At 36.5% G+C, this 19,174-nt stretch overlaps 2 protein-coding genes across 10 annotated transcripts in view; one reads left to right on the forward strand and one right to left on the reverse strand.

Annotated features, from left to right (window-relative positions):
- Window positions 1-5,985, reverse strand: LOC128203793 (cytochrome b-245 chaperone 1-like). 2 transcript variants are annotated; one of them, XM_052905349.1, is made up of 5 exons: window positions 5,896-5,985; window positions 4,827-5,052; window positions 3,871-3,958; window positions 3,340-3,484; window positions 1-3,106 (listed from the first exon to the last, which is right to left on the reverse strand). In XM_052905349.1, the coding sequence occupies exons 2-5, from the start codon at window positions 5,028-5,030 to the stop codon at window positions 2,887-2,889; spliced, it is 657 nt and encodes a 218-aa protein (XP_052761309.1). In that variant the 5' UTR covers window positions 5,031-5,052; window positions 5,896-5,985; the 3' UTR covers window positions 1-2,886. The 2 variants fall into 2 exon arrangements, with proteins under 2 accessions (XP_052761309.1, XP_052761307.1); XM_052905347.1 differs by lacking the exon at window positions 5,896-5,985 and adding an exon at window positions 5,602-5,856.
- The window catches only part of LOC128203749 (hexosaminidase D-like), a 22,495-nt gene continuing 9,225 nt past the window's right edge, over window positions 5,905-19,174 (forward strand). The window contains exons 1-9 of one of the 8 annotated variants that reach the window (XM_052905328.1): window positions 5,905-6,003; window positions 8,217-8,254; window positions 9,877-9,931; window positions 10,191-10,300; window positions 15,204-15,291; window positions 15,488-15,566; window positions 15,808-15,893; window positions 16,648-16,831; window positions 17,553-17,621. In XM_052905328.1, the coding sequence (XP_052761288.1) occupies window positions 8,226-8,254; window positions 9,877-9,931; window positions 10,191-10,300; window positions 15,204-15,291; window positions 15,488-15,566; window positions 15,808-15,893; window positions 16,648-16,831; window positions 17,553-17,621 (700 nt within the window). In that variant the 5' untranslated portion in view covers window positions 5,905-6,003; window positions 8,217-8,225. Of the gene's footprint in view, window positions 8,255-9,876; window positions 9,932-10,190; window positions 10,301-15,203; window positions 15,292-15,487; window positions 15,567-15,807; window positions 15,894-16,647; window positions 16,832-17,552; window positions 17,622-19,174 lie in introns of all 8 variants that reach the window. The other 7 variants (XM_052905335.1, XM_052905303.1, XM_052905287.1 and 4 more) reach the window with 7 other exon arrangements.

Here is a 19,174-nt window from a genome sequence, read left to right on the forward strand (position 1 = left end):
TGAAAATCAGCATTTATTCATGAAAATAACGTGTGATGAACAAATTTCTATCTGTTAAGTTTTACATTCATAATAAAACACAAAGTTTGGGTGGGAGTCTTTCCGTAATGACATATTCATTTGTGAGATTCATGAATCACATTAAAAGAACATATCTAGTGTTTAATCACAGTATTATGAAAAGAAAAAAATGACGTTACAATAAAACAGACCACAGTTCACTATATAATTAGTATACTAGATAGTTATGCAGCTTCAAGATAAGGATTTTATTCTTAATTTTATTTTTCAGTTGTAAAACCAATATTCTCTGACTAAACAATAGTAGTTTAATTACTTAGAATCCATGTGCTTGCAGTTCCATACATCATCTTTCAAACCTTGTTAACATTTCTAGAAAACAAGACAACACCGCAACATCTTTTTGCATACTATTCTTACAAACAATGCATGCAAGTGAAAATGAAAACTCAAGTTTTGAAATGCAACTGAGGGGAAAAATAGGGCTCAGGGCCCAGTTTAACAAAAAATTAAGGCGAAAAAGTATGATCCTGCCAACAATACTGTAAACTAAATATACAGTAAAAATAGTGATCCAATCAGGTGACCGAAAATTCTTTGCTCTGTTTGTTATACGCCTTACATTTTTGTGTGAAACTGGGCCCAGGTCTTAAGCTGTATCATTTTAAGCCTAATTCAATTTTCACCGGTATTCATTTTGAAACTGATGCGCAAAATATGTGAAAAATATATAACAAGGCACATACAACACCAAACTCTGAATATGTAGATCCCCAGAACCACTGTATAGATACCAAGAACCACTACAAAGATCTGAAACACCACTATATAGAGCCCTAGAACCACTTTAAAGAGCCCTAGAACCACTTTATAGAGCCCTACAACCACTATATAGACCCTAGAACCACTATGTAGGTCCCTAGAACCACTAAATGTACTATGTGATAGTCTACATATATCTAACACCTTAAAAATTAACACATGTATTATCTTCAGATAATGACCTTCAACACTAAACTTTTACTGTGACAATGCAACTAACATTATGTCCATGTGATATTATGACAAAGGTTCTTTGAGCTACACAAAAATAAGTTTACAGTCAGTTAAAGTTGCTTGTATACATTTGGTTACATTCGACCAGTAAAGGTCAATCATGGTAAAAATTAACATGAAGAAAAGCATCATGCAATTAGTTTGCACTGTAGAATTAGTATCATAAGTGATAGATATGGGTAAATGACTGTATCTGTACAGAATGAATGTAGGACATTGGCTCCTAGGATATAAGTCCCTTAGCTAAAAAGCAGAAAAAGCCCTTTATAAAACTGTGAATGCGGAGAATATGCCCTTATTATAAAAATAATATGTCTGATGTTGCAGAGGTTTTTGTCCTCACGCACAAAATAGTGAGGGGGCTTTTTGTTAGCATTTGCATTATCATGACGATCTTTTATCTGCCAATGCGAATTTGACCTTAGAGGCTAATGTCTGTCTAAAGAATACTTAATAAATTGTGAACATAAAATGTAAGAAGTTAATGTCACATTTCATAACAAAGCATTGAACAAGGTAACAGTAAAATGAAACAAAACAGTCATAACACAATAATAAATCTTATATCAACTAATGAATACATTATACCAATAAAAACTTCAGATATGAACACATATTGACCTGAAGAAAGAGCCTAATTCTTGTTGTTCATGTACACATCATAAACCTATCACAGCATAGGTCATGGCTCAAATTTAAGCTTACATATTCACAAATGTGTGTACTTTAGCTAGAATAAGAATCACCATTCACTCAACTTGTCAATCGCTGGTGGAAAATAATTTAAACTTTGACCCCTGTAACCCCACACAACTCCAGGCATTTAGCTGTACCATCAACAGTAAGTAAAGCAGACACTGAAACTAATGCCAAAATAAAATAAAAACAGACATATCACAGTAACACATTAAAAACCATAAGCATCAATTTCTTCATCATGCACTTACATCCAAAACAAAATTATGCATACAATTAATTTATAAACAACAGATTTGGAAGATGTATTTCATATATAGTTATTACTCATAAGATCTTAAGATTAACTACCCAGTAATTTTATAACATTGTCCAGTTGGATAAAGCAAAAATCTATGTAACAGTGCAGCGAACCTTAACACTTGTCTGTTTTTTTTGTTCAGTCAAAAAGAAGACCTCTACCTTATTGAAGTCAGAGTTGGCTTTGAATATGTGTGCTTATTGTCACTTGTACCATGTGTACCAAGTTTCATCAACAGTTTTTAGTTCAATCAAGGTTCAAGTTGTTGTACACTGGTGCCGACAACAACACCAAGGCTATAACAATACTTGTTTTCCTACACAACATTAAAAACAATTCATGAAAATTATAAACAGTCTACGAGTACTATTGCTAACTGCTTGAAACATGCCGTGCTAGTGGCATGGAGAGAAAAGGCCACCAATTTCATCAGAATGAAATGAAACAGATTTGAATGTGATTAATTAAATTGTAAATATATGCTAGGTGGGTAAAACGTGAGGATGTTGGACATTTCCAAAGTGACCACTTTATGAGCTGACCTGACCTTGACTACGCTGCAGGTGTCAAGGACAGACCTGAACACAGAGGGATCACAAATTGCCATGTTCACACTAACCATGGTATGTCAAGTGATACATATTCGAATGAAGGTTAACAACATAAGAACAAGCTGTTTTCCTTATTAATATAGCAATTATAACATAACATGTATGCCTTAAATTATTTCTGATTATTTTGTTTTCAGCAACAGTTCTGAATTGAAGGTTATTATGCTCTCTATGCCACTGGCACGCCCCTGCGAAAAAACCCTAGCTATCTGCTGCCTTTATATCCTCCCCTACTTCCTCCTGGTTACCAGCCTCTTCCTCAGGACATATCTCATCCACAAGCTCAGACTTGTCGATACATTCAAAATCGCTATCCTCCGTGCTTTCAGCCTCATCATCAGAGGACTCTAAATAATCATTGCCTGCCACCTCTGCCAGGTCTAGGAAAGTACGGATCTTCTTCGCTATTGCCTGGTGTTCACTGTAAATGCAATCGTTTCACTTTAATATTTTTAAAAAAGAAAGAAATGTAGAAAAATGGTATGTGAGGCTATTATTAAAGTGATATCCCCATAATCAAGTATAACTTCATTTTTGAATAATTCATTTTGTGAATCTAGTCAGGAATGATGGAATTCAATGTCTTTTTGTTTGATCAATGTCTACAAATGTCAAAATAGCAATGTAGATGAAAAGGAATGGAGAAAGCCTTACCTAGGAAACCCGAATGTTAGTGCATCTGTGATTGCGACAGTCATGCCGGCAGAGAGGGTGAGGACAACCTGGTAGCTCTTGCCAACAAAGCTGGTTGCCTCCTCTCGTATACCCACATCTGACACATCATCCACCTGAGCTACAACTGGTCAAACAAACAACAACACATAAAACACCTTTTGTACTAAAACTATTACAGCAAAAGCTAAATCATAATCACATTATATAAAACCCATCAAAGACAACATCTGATAAATCAATATTGCTGTATTAAATACATACTTTTAACAGCATTATACAAAAACAAGATAGAAGAATCTTTATTTAATGTTGGTTATACGATAACAAAAAAAAAGGTTAGCTCAATTAGTTATTTTTTATCATAAATCTAAAAAGCTTTCATAGAAGACAAAATTTATGAACTACTTTGAGCACATTTTCATTAAGTTTGTTTATAAAACCATTTGAGATTGTTCTATAGACTTGCATGAAGTCATACCAGGACTAGTTGCTTGTGTCTGATATACTTACTGACATCAGACTGTTTAAAGGCGAGCACGTCCCAGATGCTTGACTTTCTCAGTCGGATCTCTCCTGTCTCCTTGTTAAAGTCACACTCCTATAAATTCAATTGAACTATCTTAAGCTAACTAACAACTCCCAGGTAAAGTCAGGACCGGTATTCATAAAACATCTAAAGTCATTTCCTAACTTACGTCATTTTTCTAATATCTCAGTTGTCAATTGATATAATAACTGAATACTATCTGAAATATTTTATTTTCACTGATGGTATTTAACATACAATGTAACATTCATTTATATAATTCTAAAATCACTTTAATTTTTCTTTTAATTTTCCTATGAAAAAAATTGACTTAAGTTAAGAAATTACTTAAGATGTTTTATGAATAGGTCCAGGGCTTGAATAAAAAAAATCTTGGAAATTTCACTTGCAATAATTGTTTTCGTTCGGGAAATATTTAAAAAACAACATGATTTCATGACCAATTATATAAGCAGGAATGTTATTGTTTTAATGAATGACTATTAAATTGTATAGGTAATGATTCTATTATTGATAATTGATATACACCTTGAGGGTGATATGGATGAAATGTCGCATAAGTTTTCAAAACTCCCCCCCCCTCCCCGCAAAAAAAGTATAGAAATAAACTAAATTGCACTTAAATTTGCTATTTTCCCCAGTTTTTTGCACCTGCAAAATTATTTAAATATCTTAAACATCAGCTCTCATAATTCAATTTCCATTCACATTGTGTAAGTATTAAAGTATTAAAGGGATTGCTAAAATTGAGCCCTGTTTATAATCATCAGTAAAGTATTGACAATCCAGTTATAAAAATTGTTTGCTAAAGATTTTGTTTAAAATCATTTTACCAACTTTATAAGAACACTGTTGTTTCTAGGGTTTCCTAGAATACATGACATGGTCATGTTAAAACCAAGGTAGACAAGACACCCACCTCCCAGTCTTCCAGGCAGCACATGCCAACTGCAGCACCCAGCACAAAGTAGATCAATTTCAACCACATGGGGTCATTTCCATAGTAACCGATACCGAGCCCCACTGCGCTGAAACCTACTAGCAGGCCCCAGGAGTTGAGGCCAGGCTGCCGGGTGAAATGCAGCCGAACAGGGGTATCAGCCTTCATTGTTAGGTACACCATCCTTGTTGTATTACTCGTACAACTTAAAGGTAATGTTGATGACGCTTATGATAATGACATTTACATGTACAAAAAGAAGAGTAATAGCATCTATATTTGGTTAAAATGATGTCTATAAGAGCAATAATGGCTTTGAGTCTAAATAACTGTACGTGAACAGACTTGTTTACGTTATTTTTTTATGGCAAGAAGAATCCCATTTTGTTGGAGGAGAGGTAAAGGGATTGGTTAATGACGGATCTTCCTTATATGATGATCAACAGGAATGGAAAATAGGACAAAAGGGTTGATGACACTTAAACTGAATAGCAAGCAATGGCAATGAAACTGTTTTGGAAGTGGTTGAAACAACATATATGCAAGTACTGTACGTACGTAAGTAAGTTGAGTAACAGCAACAGATGTGTTAACATCTTCTATGGGAGTAACATGCCAAATAATCGTATGTTCAAAGGATATATTCACGACTTCAATCATTTGGCAATCACCTCAAGTTCCAGAAAGGAGTCTGATAAAAAAGGTCAAGTACCAGAAAGGCCTGGTTCTGACCCAGCCAGAAAGGCCCACTTACCCGAAATAAAGTCCACTTGTTTCGACTACAGGTGAAGTGGTAACGTAAATATGGGTAAAGACAATGGCGACATTGAAGTTTAAAGTTTGATGACAATAAATATACTACATATTTTGTATGTGTTTAACTGTAATGTAGTGATCTAAAAATAGCATCGACAAAGTTGAAATGCGCATTTTAATCATATAATCAAGTGTTTCTGCTCTGGGTTTCCAAACAAATAAAGCGATAGATTTCTATGTGAACAAACTGAATAAAAGACTGCAATGATTTAAATAGAAAGATGAGTAATACAAGCCAGATATTTTCCCGCGAAGATGTCAATTTCTTCTTCTGTTTGTTTACATCTGACTAGATGCTCTTCAATTGAAGGTTGCAAACATCACCGGAAGTTGCAAAAATGTAAATATTGCATTGTGCAAAACAGTGTGTATAATGTCGTATAATGTAGTTGTTTGTACTAAATGCATTTAGCATGACAGTTGTCATTAAGGGGAAATACAAAAGTATAGATTTCAACCAAAAATATAACCTCAAGATAATTCATGTTTCCAAGCTGTATTTTTTTTAAAATGTAATCAAACTTACACTAAGTTACAGTATCTGTGAACTCAAATTCAACTGCAAAACTGCATTCTGAGAAGTGAATTGTATGTATGTATTTCTTTAGACCTTGCGATCAAGGATAACCCGTGAAAGTGCAAGCACTTATTTCCAACGGGGTCCTTTGTTTTTGCTGAAGGGACAGCACGCTGAAGAGACAGTGGTGGGATACAAGGAAGTCTGGGTGCAAGACCCTAGCTCTTTTTCGAAGAGACCCCTTGGTTCTTTTACGTGCTCGGTGTAAAGCACCGATACACGGGGTACAACTTTCCTGGGTTAAACCAGTACTGAGTACACCACTTTGCCAAGCACCAGACAAGGGAACTACTTGTACCAACTTTTAACGTCTTTTGGTATGACGCGGCCAGGGATCAAACCCACGACCTCCCGCTCCGTAGGCGGACGCTTATCCACTAGGCCACGGAGACATCAGTGTCTGTTCATGTTTCGATGTCTGTATTTGTTGCAAAGCTTTAATTTGTTCTTTTGCATGATTCATTAAGACCTCTTATTTCAATACTCATTAAACATGGGCAGAAAAGAGAACCCATTTACGGCCAGTGTGTCGTTGCTCTTAATCTCTTGAATAGACACAATGTATCAGTTTTCACTACAGAATGTATCAGCATACTTCTGAAGGTTAACATCAAAAAACGCCAAAATAACATAGATACCATTAATTCAACTTTGAGAATAGTAAGAGATAGCAAAAAACAAAGTGAAAGAAAGATTGTGTGCCCAAACAGTAGTCCACCTAAATGGCTGTCCACATCTTTTGACGATTTTTTTACTATGGCAGACATTAGAAATTTCAAATAATAAAAGAGTATCCCTGATCGTTCATTATTGTAGTAAGCCCAAATGAGGGTTTATTTACTATAGGGACAGGGCGAGCTCCACGACTGCTAAAACACTAGCTAAAAATGCTACAAACTGAGCTAACTCAATATGTCAGTTTCTTTCGCATGCTTGCATGACATTGTATATCAGTATATTGCATATGGATTTAACTTTTGAGCTCCATGTGCGATCAACTGAAATAGATCAATGTCCCGACTGCTATGACTTGACAGCTTTGCTATGACTGCTATGACCTGACTGCTATCACATGACGGCTATGCCCTGACTGCCATGACATGACTGATATTACCTGACTGCCATGACATGACTGAGATTAACTGACTGTTATGACATGATTATTATGACATGACTGCTATGACCTGATATGACCTCACTTCTATGACATGTCTTCTAAGACATGCCTGATATGACCTGACTGCTATGATTTGACTGCTTTGACATGATTGCTATGACATGATAGCTATGACCTCACTGCTCTGACCTTATATGACCTCACTTTTATTCACTGACTACTATGACCTGACTGTTTTGACCTGACAGGTGACTGCTATACCTTGACTGCTATGATATGATAAATGTAGCTATGACCACACTGCTCTGATTTAATATGACCTCACTTCTATACCCTGACTGCTATGACCTGACTTCTTTGACATGACCGCTATGACCTGACTGCTTATAATGACCTGACTACTCTGACGTCAGCTACAGTGAAATATCATAATTTATGGATTAACTTATGTTAAGTTTGATAATGACTGCCTTCTAAACTACACATTATGGTTTAAAAAAACATCACCGCTTTAGGGCCTTTGCTTGCACATCAAATTTTGTGCCTTCAGGTGGCTTGTTTGCAAATTATCATGCCTCTCAATTCACCAATTGTTTTTTGTCACTCTCATGTATTAAGGCACTGGCCATAAGCCTTAGTCTCAATTACACAGTCTCAAATGATGTAACCCATGATGACCGTAACCCATGATGACCTGCTTACATGTCAGGTTCTTTATTAAATGACATACACACAAATGGCCCAAATACTTGAGACTCAATAACTGAATATTGTACCTCATGAAATTACAAACAATATTTGAGTCATATTCAGATAATTTGAAATATTAATTGTTTTAATATTTTCCACTTTTTTACAGACTAAAATAATGGCATTGTCACGAACAGACGCACACAAGTAAGTTTAATGTTATGAAGCGCTGTAAACTATATCATATGTTTGTAGGTAGCATTAAGACTTTAAAAACCTTCTATCTGTTGCATACTTTATCGACGGACAGGATTTTTTCATTATACCCCCACAAACAAAGTTTGTGAGGGTATATAGGAGTGAGCTTGTCGGTCAGTCGGTCTGTCTGTCTGTCGGTCGGTCGGTCTGTCTGTCGGTCGGTCGGTCTGTCGGTTTTCATGGTTTCCGGACGATAACTCATGAAAGGCTGGACAGATTTGAAAAATTTTTGGTACACAGGTGTAACATCAGAAGATACAGGTCAAGTTCGATATTGGGGCTGGTGGGGCAAAGGTCAAGGTCACTGTTACTAAAAATAGAAAAACGGTTTCCGGACGATAACTCATGAAAGGCTTGACAGATTTGAAAAATGTTTGGTACACAGGTGTAACATCAGAAGATACAAGTCAAGTTCGATATTGGGGCTGGTGGGTCCAAGGTCAAGGTCACTGTTACTAAAAATAGAAAAACGGTTTCCGGACGATAACTCATGAAAGGCTTGACAAATTTGAAAAATTTTTGGTACATAGGTGTAACATCAGAAGATACAGGTCAAGTTCGATATTGAAGCTGGTGGGGCCAAGGTCAAGGTCACTGTTACTAAAAATAGAAAAACGGTTTCCCGACGATAACTCGTGAAAGGCTTGACAGATTTGAAATTGTTTTGGTACACAGGTGTAACATCAGAAGATACAGGTCAAGTTCGATATTGGGGCTGGTGGGGCCAAGGTCAAGGTCACTGTTACTAAAAAAAGAAAAACGGTTTCCGGACGATAACTCATGAAAGGCTAAACGGATTTGAACAATTTTTGGTACACAGGTGTAACATCAGAAGATACAGATCAAGAACGATATTGGGGCTGGTGGGGCCAAGGTCAAGGTCACTGTTACTAAAAAAAGAAAAACGGTTTCCGGATGATAACTCATGAAAGGCTAAACGGATTTGAACAATTTTTGGTACACAGGTGTAACATCAGAAGATACAGATCAAGTTCGATATTGGGGCTGGTGGGGTCAAGGTCACTGTTACTAAAAATAGAAAAATGGTTTCCGGACGATAACTCATGAAAGGCTTGACAGATTTGAACATTTTTTGGTACACAGGTGTAACATCAGAAGATACAGGTCAAGTTCGATATTGGGGCTGGTGGGGCCAAGGTCAAGGTCACTGTTACTAAAAATAGAAAAATGGTTTCTGCTTCATAACTTTAATTGGGCATGAGATATTGTGATGAAACTTGCTGTATAGGCAGCCTCTGTGAAGACAATGCTTGTGATTGAAAATGGGGCCAGTGGAGTAAAGGTTTTTGTGCACTGTTACGAAAATAGAAAAACGGTTTCCGGACAAACAGTACATGCATGATAAAAGAAGATGCAGTGTGCAGTAACCTTGGAGTTATGGCCTCTTTTCAAAGGAATGGTTTGCCATTCCTGTGTCCAGGCGGCATTTGGGGGTATTCGTCACTCCTGTGACAGCTCTAGTTTGCATTGTTAAATTTACATTACAATTCTTCTTGAATTTCTTTTTTTCTAAATCAATGCCAATCATCCCAAGGAAACGAATCTTTCAGGTTGGTTCATCTGGATTTAAAAGGTGCTGCACCTAAAGTTGAATACTATCATTTTGTAAGTATAGTTACTGTCTAAGGTGAACTAATGGGGTTAATGAACACAAATGATTATACAAGTAGAAAGAGAAATGTAAAACTAGATCCTTCTTAACTACTGGTCACATTTTTCCTTATATATATATATGGAAGACTTAATTTTCAAGAATTGAAAGAATAGAATTGAGAATGTGTGGCATAAGTTATTAGTTTTAAAAGAGACTAGTTCAATCAAATTAAGTGATTTCTTCATGTAATATGAGCACTTCCTGTTCCAGTTGTTACCGCTGTTAAAAAGATTCGGTGCGACAGGCCTACTCATAGAATATGAGGACATGTTTCCATACTCAGGAGAGCTGCAGGAATTAGCCCAGCCTTATGCATACAGGTAGGAGTTTGTGTGTGCTTCAGAGGTATAGTGTGTGCTACAGAGGTATTGTGTATGCTACAGAGGTATTGTGTGTGCTACAGAGGTTTTGTGTGTCCTACGGAGGTATTGTGTGTCCTACAGAGGTATTGTGTGTCCTTCAGAGGTATTTTGTGTCCTACAGAGGTATTGTGTGTCCTACAGAGATATTGTGTGTCCTACAGAGGTATTGTGTGTGCTACAGAGGTATTGTGTGTCCTACAGAGGTATTGTGTGTCCTACAGAGGTATTTTGTGTCCTACAGAGGTATTGTGTGTCCTACAGAGATATTGTGTGTCCTACAGAGGTATTGTGTGTGCTACAGAGGTATTGTGTGTCCTACAGAGGTATTGTGTGTCCTACAGAGGTATTGTGTGTCCTACAGAGGTATTTTGTGTCCTACAGAGGTATTGTGTGTGTCCTACCGAGGTATTGTGTGTCCTACAGGGGTATTGTGTGTGCTACAGAGGTATTGTGTGTCCTACAGAGGTATTGTATGTGATACAGAGGTATTGTGTGTCCTACAGAGGTATTGTGTGTCCTACAGAGGTATTGTATGTGCTACAGAGGTATTGTGTGTCCTACAGAGGTATTGTGTGTCCTACAGATGTATGGTGTGTCCTACAGAGGTATTGTGTATCCTACAGAGGTACTGTGTGTGCTACAGAGGTATTGTGTGTGCTCCAGAGGTATTGTGTGTCCTACAGAGGTATTGTGTGTCCTACAGATGTATTGTGTGTGCTACAGAGGTATTGTGTGTCCTACAGATGTATTGTGTGTGCTACATAGGTATTGTGTGTGCTACAGATGTATTGTGTGTGCTCCAGAGGTATTGTGTGTGCTACAGAGGTATTGTGTGTCCTACAGAGGTGTTGTGTGTGCTACAGAGGTATTGTGTGTGCTCCAGATGTATTGTGTATGCTACAGAGGTATTGTGTGTCTTACAGATGTATTGTGTGTGCTACAGATGTATTGTGTGTGCTACAGAGGTATTGTGTGTCTTACAGATGTATTGTGTGTGCTACAGAGGTATTGTGTGTCCTACAGAGGTGTTGTGTGTGCTACAGAGGTATTGTGTGTCCTACAGAGGTGTTGTGTGTGCTACAGAGGTATTGTGTGTGCTACATAGGTATTGTGTGTGCTCCAGATGTATTGTGTATGCTACAGAGGTATTGTGTGTGCTACAGAGGTATTGTGTGTCTTACAGATGTATTGTGTGTGCTACAGATGTATTGTGTGTGCTACAGAGGTATTGTGTGTGCTTCAAGAGGTACTGTGTGTGCTACAGAGGTATTGTGTGTGCTCCAGAGGTATTGTGTGTCCTACAGAGGTATTGTGTGTCCTACACAAAAGTTATGTATGTTCTAAAGAACTTATATATACAGTTCATAAAACCAATAACTAAAAGTGTGTAATATATCCCCTTACACATGCATATATACATCCCATAGCTTACCTATGTGGGTTCAATCCTAGACATAAATGTAAACATGTGTCTTATTTGGTGTTACTGTTACTTCATTTTGTTCCTGTTTTGCAATGCATACACATACTGATTCTTTGTGTTCATACTACACATTCTACATTTTGTTGCTTGTAACAACAGATCAAAAATTTATACATGCTCCACATGTTTTTAGCTCACCTGTCACGTAGTGACAAGGTGAGCTTTTGTGATCACTCTTCGTCCGTCGTCCGTCCGTCCGTCTGTCCGTCCGTTCACAATTGCTTGTGAACACAATAGAGGTCACAATTTTGACCTAATCTTTATGAAACTTGGTCAGACTGATCATCTCTATAAAATCTAGGTCAAGTTCGATATTGGGTCATCTGGGGTCAAAAACTAGGTCACTAGGTCAATTAGTAGAAAAACCTTGTGAACACAATAGAGGTCACAATTTTAGCCTAATCTCAATGCAACTTGGTCAGAATGGTCATCTCTATAAAATCTAGGTCAAGTTCGATATTGGGTCATCCGCGGTCAATAATTAGGTCACTAGGTCAATTAGTAGAAAAACCTTGTGAACACAATAGAGGTCACAATTTTAGCCTAATCTCAATGCAACTTGGTCAGAATGATCATCTCTATAAAATGTAGGTCAAGTTCGATATTGGGTCATCCGCGGTCAACAACTAGGTCACTAGGTCAATTAGTACAAAAACCTTGTGAACACAATAGAGGTCACAATTTTAGCCTAATCTCAATGCAAGTTGGTCAGAATGATCATCTCTATAAAATCTAGGTCAAGTTCGATATTGGGTCATCCGCAGTCAATAACTAGGTCACTAGGTCAATTATTAGAAAAACCTTGTGAACACAACAGAGGTCACAATTTTGACCTAATCTTTATGAAACTTGGTCAGAATGATCATCTCTATGAAATCTAGGTCAAGTTCGATATTGGGTCATCTGGGGTCAAAAACTAGGTCAGTAGGTCAATTAGTAGAAATACCTTGTGAACACATTAGAGGTCACAATTTTAGCCTAATCTCAATGCAACTTGGTCAGAATGATCATCTCTATAAAATCTAGGTCAAGTTCGATATTGGGTCATCCGCGGTCAATAACTAGGTCACTAGGTCAATTAGTAGAAAAACCTTGTGAACACAATAGAGGTCACAATTTTGACCTAATCTCAATGCAAATTGGTCAGAATGATCATCGCTGTAAAATGTAGGTCAAGTTTGATATTGGGTTATTCACGGTCAATAACTAGGTCACTAGGTCAATTAGTACAAAAACCTTGTGAACACAATAGAGGTCACAATTTTAGCCTAATCTCAATGCAACTTGGTCAGAATGATCATCTCTATAAAATCTAGGTCAAGTTCGATATTGGGTCATCCGCGGTCAATAACTAGGTCACTAGGTCAATTAGTACAAAAACCTTGTGAACACAATAGAGGTCACAATTTTAGGCTAATCTTAATGCAACTTGGTCAGAATGATCATCTCTATAAAATCTGGGTCAAGTTCGATATTGGGCCATACGCAGTCAATAACTAGGTCACTAGGTCAATTATTAGAAAAACCTTGTGAACAAAATAGAGGTCACAATTTTAGCCTTATCTTAATGAAACTTGGTCAGAATGATCATCTTAACATAAGCTAGGTCAAGTTCGATATTGGGTCAACCCAGGTCAAAAACTAGGTCACTAGGTCAATTAGTAGAAAAACCTTGTGAACACAATAGAGGTCACAATTTTAGCCTAATCTCAATGCAACTTGGTCAGAATGATCATCTCTATAAAATGTAGGTCAAGTTCGATATTGGGTCATCCGCGGTCAACAACTAGGTCACTAGGTCAATTAGTACAAAAACCTTGTGAACACAATAGAGGTCACAATTTTAGCCTAATCTCAATGCAAGTTGGTCAGAATAATCATCTCTATAAAATCTAGGTCAAGTTCGATATTGAGTCATCCGCAGTCAATAACTAGGTCACTAGGTCAATTATTAGAAAAACCTTGTGAACACAACAGAGGTCACAATTTTGACCTAATCTTTATGAAACTTGGTCAGACTGATCATCTCTATGAAATCTAGGTCAAGTTCGATATTGGGTCATCTGGGGTCAAAAACTAGGTCAGTAGGTCAATTAGTAGAAATACCTTGTGAACACATTAGAGGTCACAATTTTAGCCTAATCTCAATGCAACTTGGTCAGAATGATCATCTCTATAAAATCTAGGTCAAGTTCGATATTGGGTCATCCGCGGTCAATAACTAGGTCACTAGGTCAATTAGTAGAAAAACCTTGTGAACACAATAGAGGTCACAATTTTAGCCTAATCTCAATGCAACTTGGTCAGAATGATCATCGCTATAAAATGTAGGTCAAGTTTGGTATTGGGTCATTCACGGTCAATAACTAGGTCACTAGGTCAATTAGTACAAAAACCTTGTGAACACAATAGAGGTCACAATTTTAGGCTAATCTTAATGCAGCTTGGTCAGAATGATCATCTCTATAAAATCTGGGTCAAGTTCGATATTGGGTCATACGCAGTCAATAACTAGGTCACTAGGTCAATTATTAGAAAAACCTTGTGAACAAAATAGAGGTCACAATTTTAGCCTTATCTTAATGAAACTTGGTCAGAATGATCATCTTAACATAAGCTAGGTCAAGTTCCATATTGGGTCAACCCAGGTCAAAAACTAGGTCACTAGGTCAATTAGTAGAAAAACCTTGTGAACACAATAGAGGTTACAATTTTAGGCTTAACTCAATTCAACTTGGTCAGAATGATCATCTCTAGAAAAATATAGGTCAAGTTCACAAGTTTTGCATAGGCTTATATAGAACAAAAAACTTCTTGTCTAAACCAACAAGACATTGGCATTTTATATGTGGCATAACCTAGTGGCCCGCTACCAAGATTGTTCAATTTGTGCACCTGTGGTGAAAAGAGGCCTCACCCTGGGTGTCACAAGTTTTACATAGGCTTATATAGGAAAAAACTTTAAAATTTTCTTGTCTGAAGCCACAAGGACTAGGTCTTAAATATTTGGTTTGAAGCATTGCCTACTGATAGGGTCATGTGGGGTAAAAAACTAGGTCAGTGGGACAAATAAAAGAGTGGCCTCTAGGGGCCATACTTTTCATTGGATCTTTATGATAATAGGTCAGAATGTTCACTTTATTTAGCAAAGCTACAGGTGAGCGATACAGGGCCATCATGGCCCTCTTGTTGTATAGGTATTTTCAAGCCAGTGATATGTTATGCCTTGTACATATTTATATGACGTACCCATGTACATACTATATTCCTTTAAGACGATTTACCTCTTTTAGTTTATTAAAAGTTATTATTCCTAATATGCTACAGTGTTATTTCACAGCATTTAAGTTTGAACTGATTGTATGTGTTTCATGTTAGCAAGGACAAGATCTGTGCCATTCAGCAGCTGGCTGCGCAGAATGGGCTCATAGTTATCCCCCTTATTCAGACAATCGGCCATTTTGAAGTAAGTTCTACTTCTAGAACGACAGTATGATGAGTATTTGACTAAACAGCTGTGATACAGAAGTGACAATAGAATTGTTCATGTATTTGGTATTGCTTTATTCATCTTGAGTTTTAAATTGTAAATATTAAAAATAACTTTGATGAAATTTCTGAAACAAATGTTTAAAAATCACAATACATTGTTAACTTTTCAGTTTGTTTTGAAGCATAACAAGTTCCACAGTTTGTGTGAGGTGCCAGGATTTCCTAGCGCTTTGTGCCCGTCCAACCCAGGTAAGCTAGAAATAAAGATAGTTTTTCTTTCATTTCTAGAATACCTATTCATTATACTGAGAAGTTTTAAAACATGCAGTTGCCTAAAATCAAGGTGTTTCAATGCCTTTACTAAAATAGGTAAAAGATGCTGGTACATGATTGGAACAAAAATAAATTGTGCTGTTTGTGTAAGTGCTATTTGTGTTTTAAATCCTGTGTATTTCATTTTTCATCCTGTGTATTACATATGTTCCTGCAGATTCATTAACAGCATTGAGCCTGATGATAGACCAGGTGATGGCGCTGCATCCGGCCATACAGCACTTCCATGTTGGTGGTGATGAGGTATGGGAACTGGGGTGCAATGTAGCAGATATTTCAAATCCAAACACTTTTTAAATACTTTCATAAAAAAAGAAGTTTATAAACAGAACTTAAAAATGTTGAACAAAATTCCTAATGTTTTGACGATAAACAGGCAGTTTAGCTCATGGAGCTATTGTCGTCACTTGATTGTTTTGTTCGTTGTCGTCGTTGTCAGGTGTGTTGCATTAGTTTTGCGTTTAGGTAACTTACAAGGAAACTATCAAAGCTATCACTTTGAATTTGGGAAGCTTGTTCATGCTATACCCTTCTTCACATTGTACCCTAAAGATGCTGAGTCTCATCTGTTATTTTGGGTAAAAAACATGAATTTTGATGGATTTTGAGAGTTGGACATAGCTTCTTCAATTTTTGTTGGATTGATTTCAATTGTTTTTTCACAGACAATAAATGGATAATGTCTTCAATATATCAAACAAGTTTTTGAGTTACACATTTGGAAGGGTAGGGGGAGGGTGTGGGATATTTTAGTATTTTAGGACTTTGTAATTTTTAGCTAGTCTATTTTTTTAAGTTTTGTGCATGGGTCACTTACAAGCAAACTATCAAAGCAATCACTTTCAAACTTTGGTATACCTGTAAACTATCAAATGTACAATATGAAATAAATAAACCGTAAAAGAATAAAATCAGACAAGCGTTCAGCACCCAAAGGCGGTGCTCTTGTTATAAATTGTATTATTATGATGTTTCTATTTGGTACATGATTGTACAGGTGTACCACCTGGGCGTGTGTGAACGATGCAAGGAGAAGATGGCCCTAGAGAACTGGACACCCCAGCAGCTGTTCTTTGCCCACATGCGTGCTGTCTGTCTCTATATCAAAGAAAAGTACCCACACCTCACCATCATTATGTGGGACGACATGCTCAGATTCCTCGAACAACCTGTACTCTCTGGTAACCAGTTTTGTTAATGTTTTCATCATTTTTATGTTGAATATGTTTAAAAAGTACATACACAGTCTGGCAAACATATACTTATAATGAAAGCATACAGGTACTAAAAGAGACTGTGTCACAGATTGGCACCAAAAAACGAATCTCAGGACAATTATCTAATAGAATGTGTTACTCTTTGATATCATAATTGTAAAAAAAAGTACCAAAATGTAAAAAAAAAATTGTGTCGGAGACCGGGTTTGAACCCGCGTCGCCAAAATTGAAGTCCAGCGTCTTACTCACTGAGCTACAAAGGCTTTTTCTAATCAGGTGACATAATTAAGCTATACACCTACCTCTGTAATATCACGTGATAACACCACCTAGCCAATCACGCATAAGGAATGAATTCTACCTGGTAGATATACCCAGTAATCTTTTTTAATGGAAAAATACGAAATAACTGCTAAACTTAAATAAATTGTAAACTATGTGGTACTTCAGTTAGTAAGTTTCAATGCATTGTACACATCGATGCCAAGTTTATGTCAGTTTTCGACAATTTTCTTCTTTTTTTCGCTATTTTATCATACGTGAGACAGCCCCTTTAACATAAATTTAAACAAAAATAAGAAGAGAAAGTGGTGTAAAACATATGTTGCTAGGTATCTAACAGCATCTATTTTCAATAACATTTGAAATAATGTTAAATTTTACTTTATTTGTTTTCTTGTTTCAGAATCAGGCCTGGGTACCCTTGTGGAGCCGATGATATGGCACTATCTCCCGTCTTTTCTTCTTCCACCTGGTTAGTTTCCATACATCTATCCTCAATCCAGTCAAGAATTTCCTACTGTTATGTCCCTTTTAAAAAAAAAGGTATGTAGGTTTCCAAATGTCTTGTCCACCCTATAAATCTAGAATGCTTTGACCCAGGACCATGAAGTGTCAGCGTTATGTTCAGGGCTCTAAAATAACTTTTGAATCCACTTATCCAGCCGGGCAAGTAGATAAAAACAATACTTGCCCTGACCTTATGTGCACTTGTCCTGATTATTCAACCATTTTTACCCCGAATGTTAGGTATAAATGATTTCTTACAACAGTAAATGATGAAAAACACAATTTTACTATGTTCACTAACATTTATTAACTTAATTGTACATGTTAACTGTCGATGCATATATTGTGGCACTAGTATGTTGAATGAAGACATATACTGTATGGCAACAAACCACTCAACTGCTCAATTAAGCTGTGGTCTTCTCTGCCATGATTTGAAGATGACAGACAACAGTTATCCATGTCAGTAAACTGCAAGTGAGATTTGTCAATGTAGTAAAATGACTATGTTATATTTCTTTATTTTTACAATCTCATAAAAACAATAAACCACAGTTAAAACTGATTTAGACAAACATCTAAGAGAAATGTATTATCTCACATTTATTTTGCTGGTATTACCATGCAAAATGATCTCTTTTACAACTCTATTTCTATGACGCACACCTGCTTCTCGAACTTCAGTAATATGTACTTAACACTTAACCATGTGATATTGCACAAAACATTGTTTTTCTTTACACCTATTCATAGAAAGGGATGAATTATAGTTTCATCTGCATCATATCGACTGGCAGATGGGTGGCAAGACTTGTGGGCTGGTGGTGTTAGCTGTTGTCCGATCAATACCTTTAGAGGCCTTTGTCCAATCATCACAAAATTTGATCAGCTTTGTGAATTTACTTGTCCTTGCCAAATATTTGGTTGTAAGCATTTAAAGCGATACAGTATAAAACTTTTATGTATGTAAAAATATTTTTAAAATAAACGAAAAAGACCACAAAAAATGTTTGATTGTCCTAGACAATCAGAATGCTGTGAAGGTGCCATTGACCTACAGATAATCTCTATTGAATTTGAGGTCATAAGGTTATTATAACTTTTTCTGCAAAATAATTCAAGGGCCATTTTATCTATCTTCAGTGGTAGGGTGCCCTTGACTAGCTGATGACCCCTTTTGTTTTATGAATTCAGTTGGGTTAGGTCAAGATCCAGTCCTATGCAGTTGAAAACTTTTAACACAAAAAAATTAAAAAATTGCATGACTTAGGCCTAAAAAAAAAATACATTTGGATCGGGTTACCCGATCCTACCTACGGAATAGGCGCCGACCCTACCGTTTTTATAGTCAGTTTGAAAAAAAAAATGAAAAACTAAAAAAAAAATTTTTTTTTTTTTTCGTTTTTGTTTTTAAATTGCTTTTCAATATGTAGTTTAAACCTTAAATGCTTAAACAGAAGATAGCTTTAACACCATTCTCCAATGATGAAAATGATATTCTTATATAAAGCCTAATAA

Source organism: Mya arenaria, chromosome 2 (genome assembly GCF_026914265.1).
Source record: "Mya arenaria isolate MELC-2E11 chromosome 2, ASM2691426v1".
Lineage (NCBI taxonomy): Eukaryota > Metazoa > Mollusca > Bivalvia > Myida > Myidae > Mya > Mya arenaria.

Bases quoted from the DNA above. Each gene is read 5' to 3' on its own strand.
- LOC128203793 (XM_052905349.1), bottom strand. From the start codon at position 5,030: ATGGTGTACCTAACAATGAAGGCTGATACCCCTGTTCGGCTGCATTTC. The intron at 3,959-4,826 runs GTGGGTGTCTTG...TTGAATTTATAG, and splicing joins GCTGCCTGGAAGACTGGGAG to GAGTGTGACTTTAACAAGGA. The intron at 3,107-3,339 runs GTAAGGCTTTCT...TTGCATTTACAG, and splicing joins CTAACATTCGGGTTTCCTAG to TGAACACCAGGCAATAGCGA.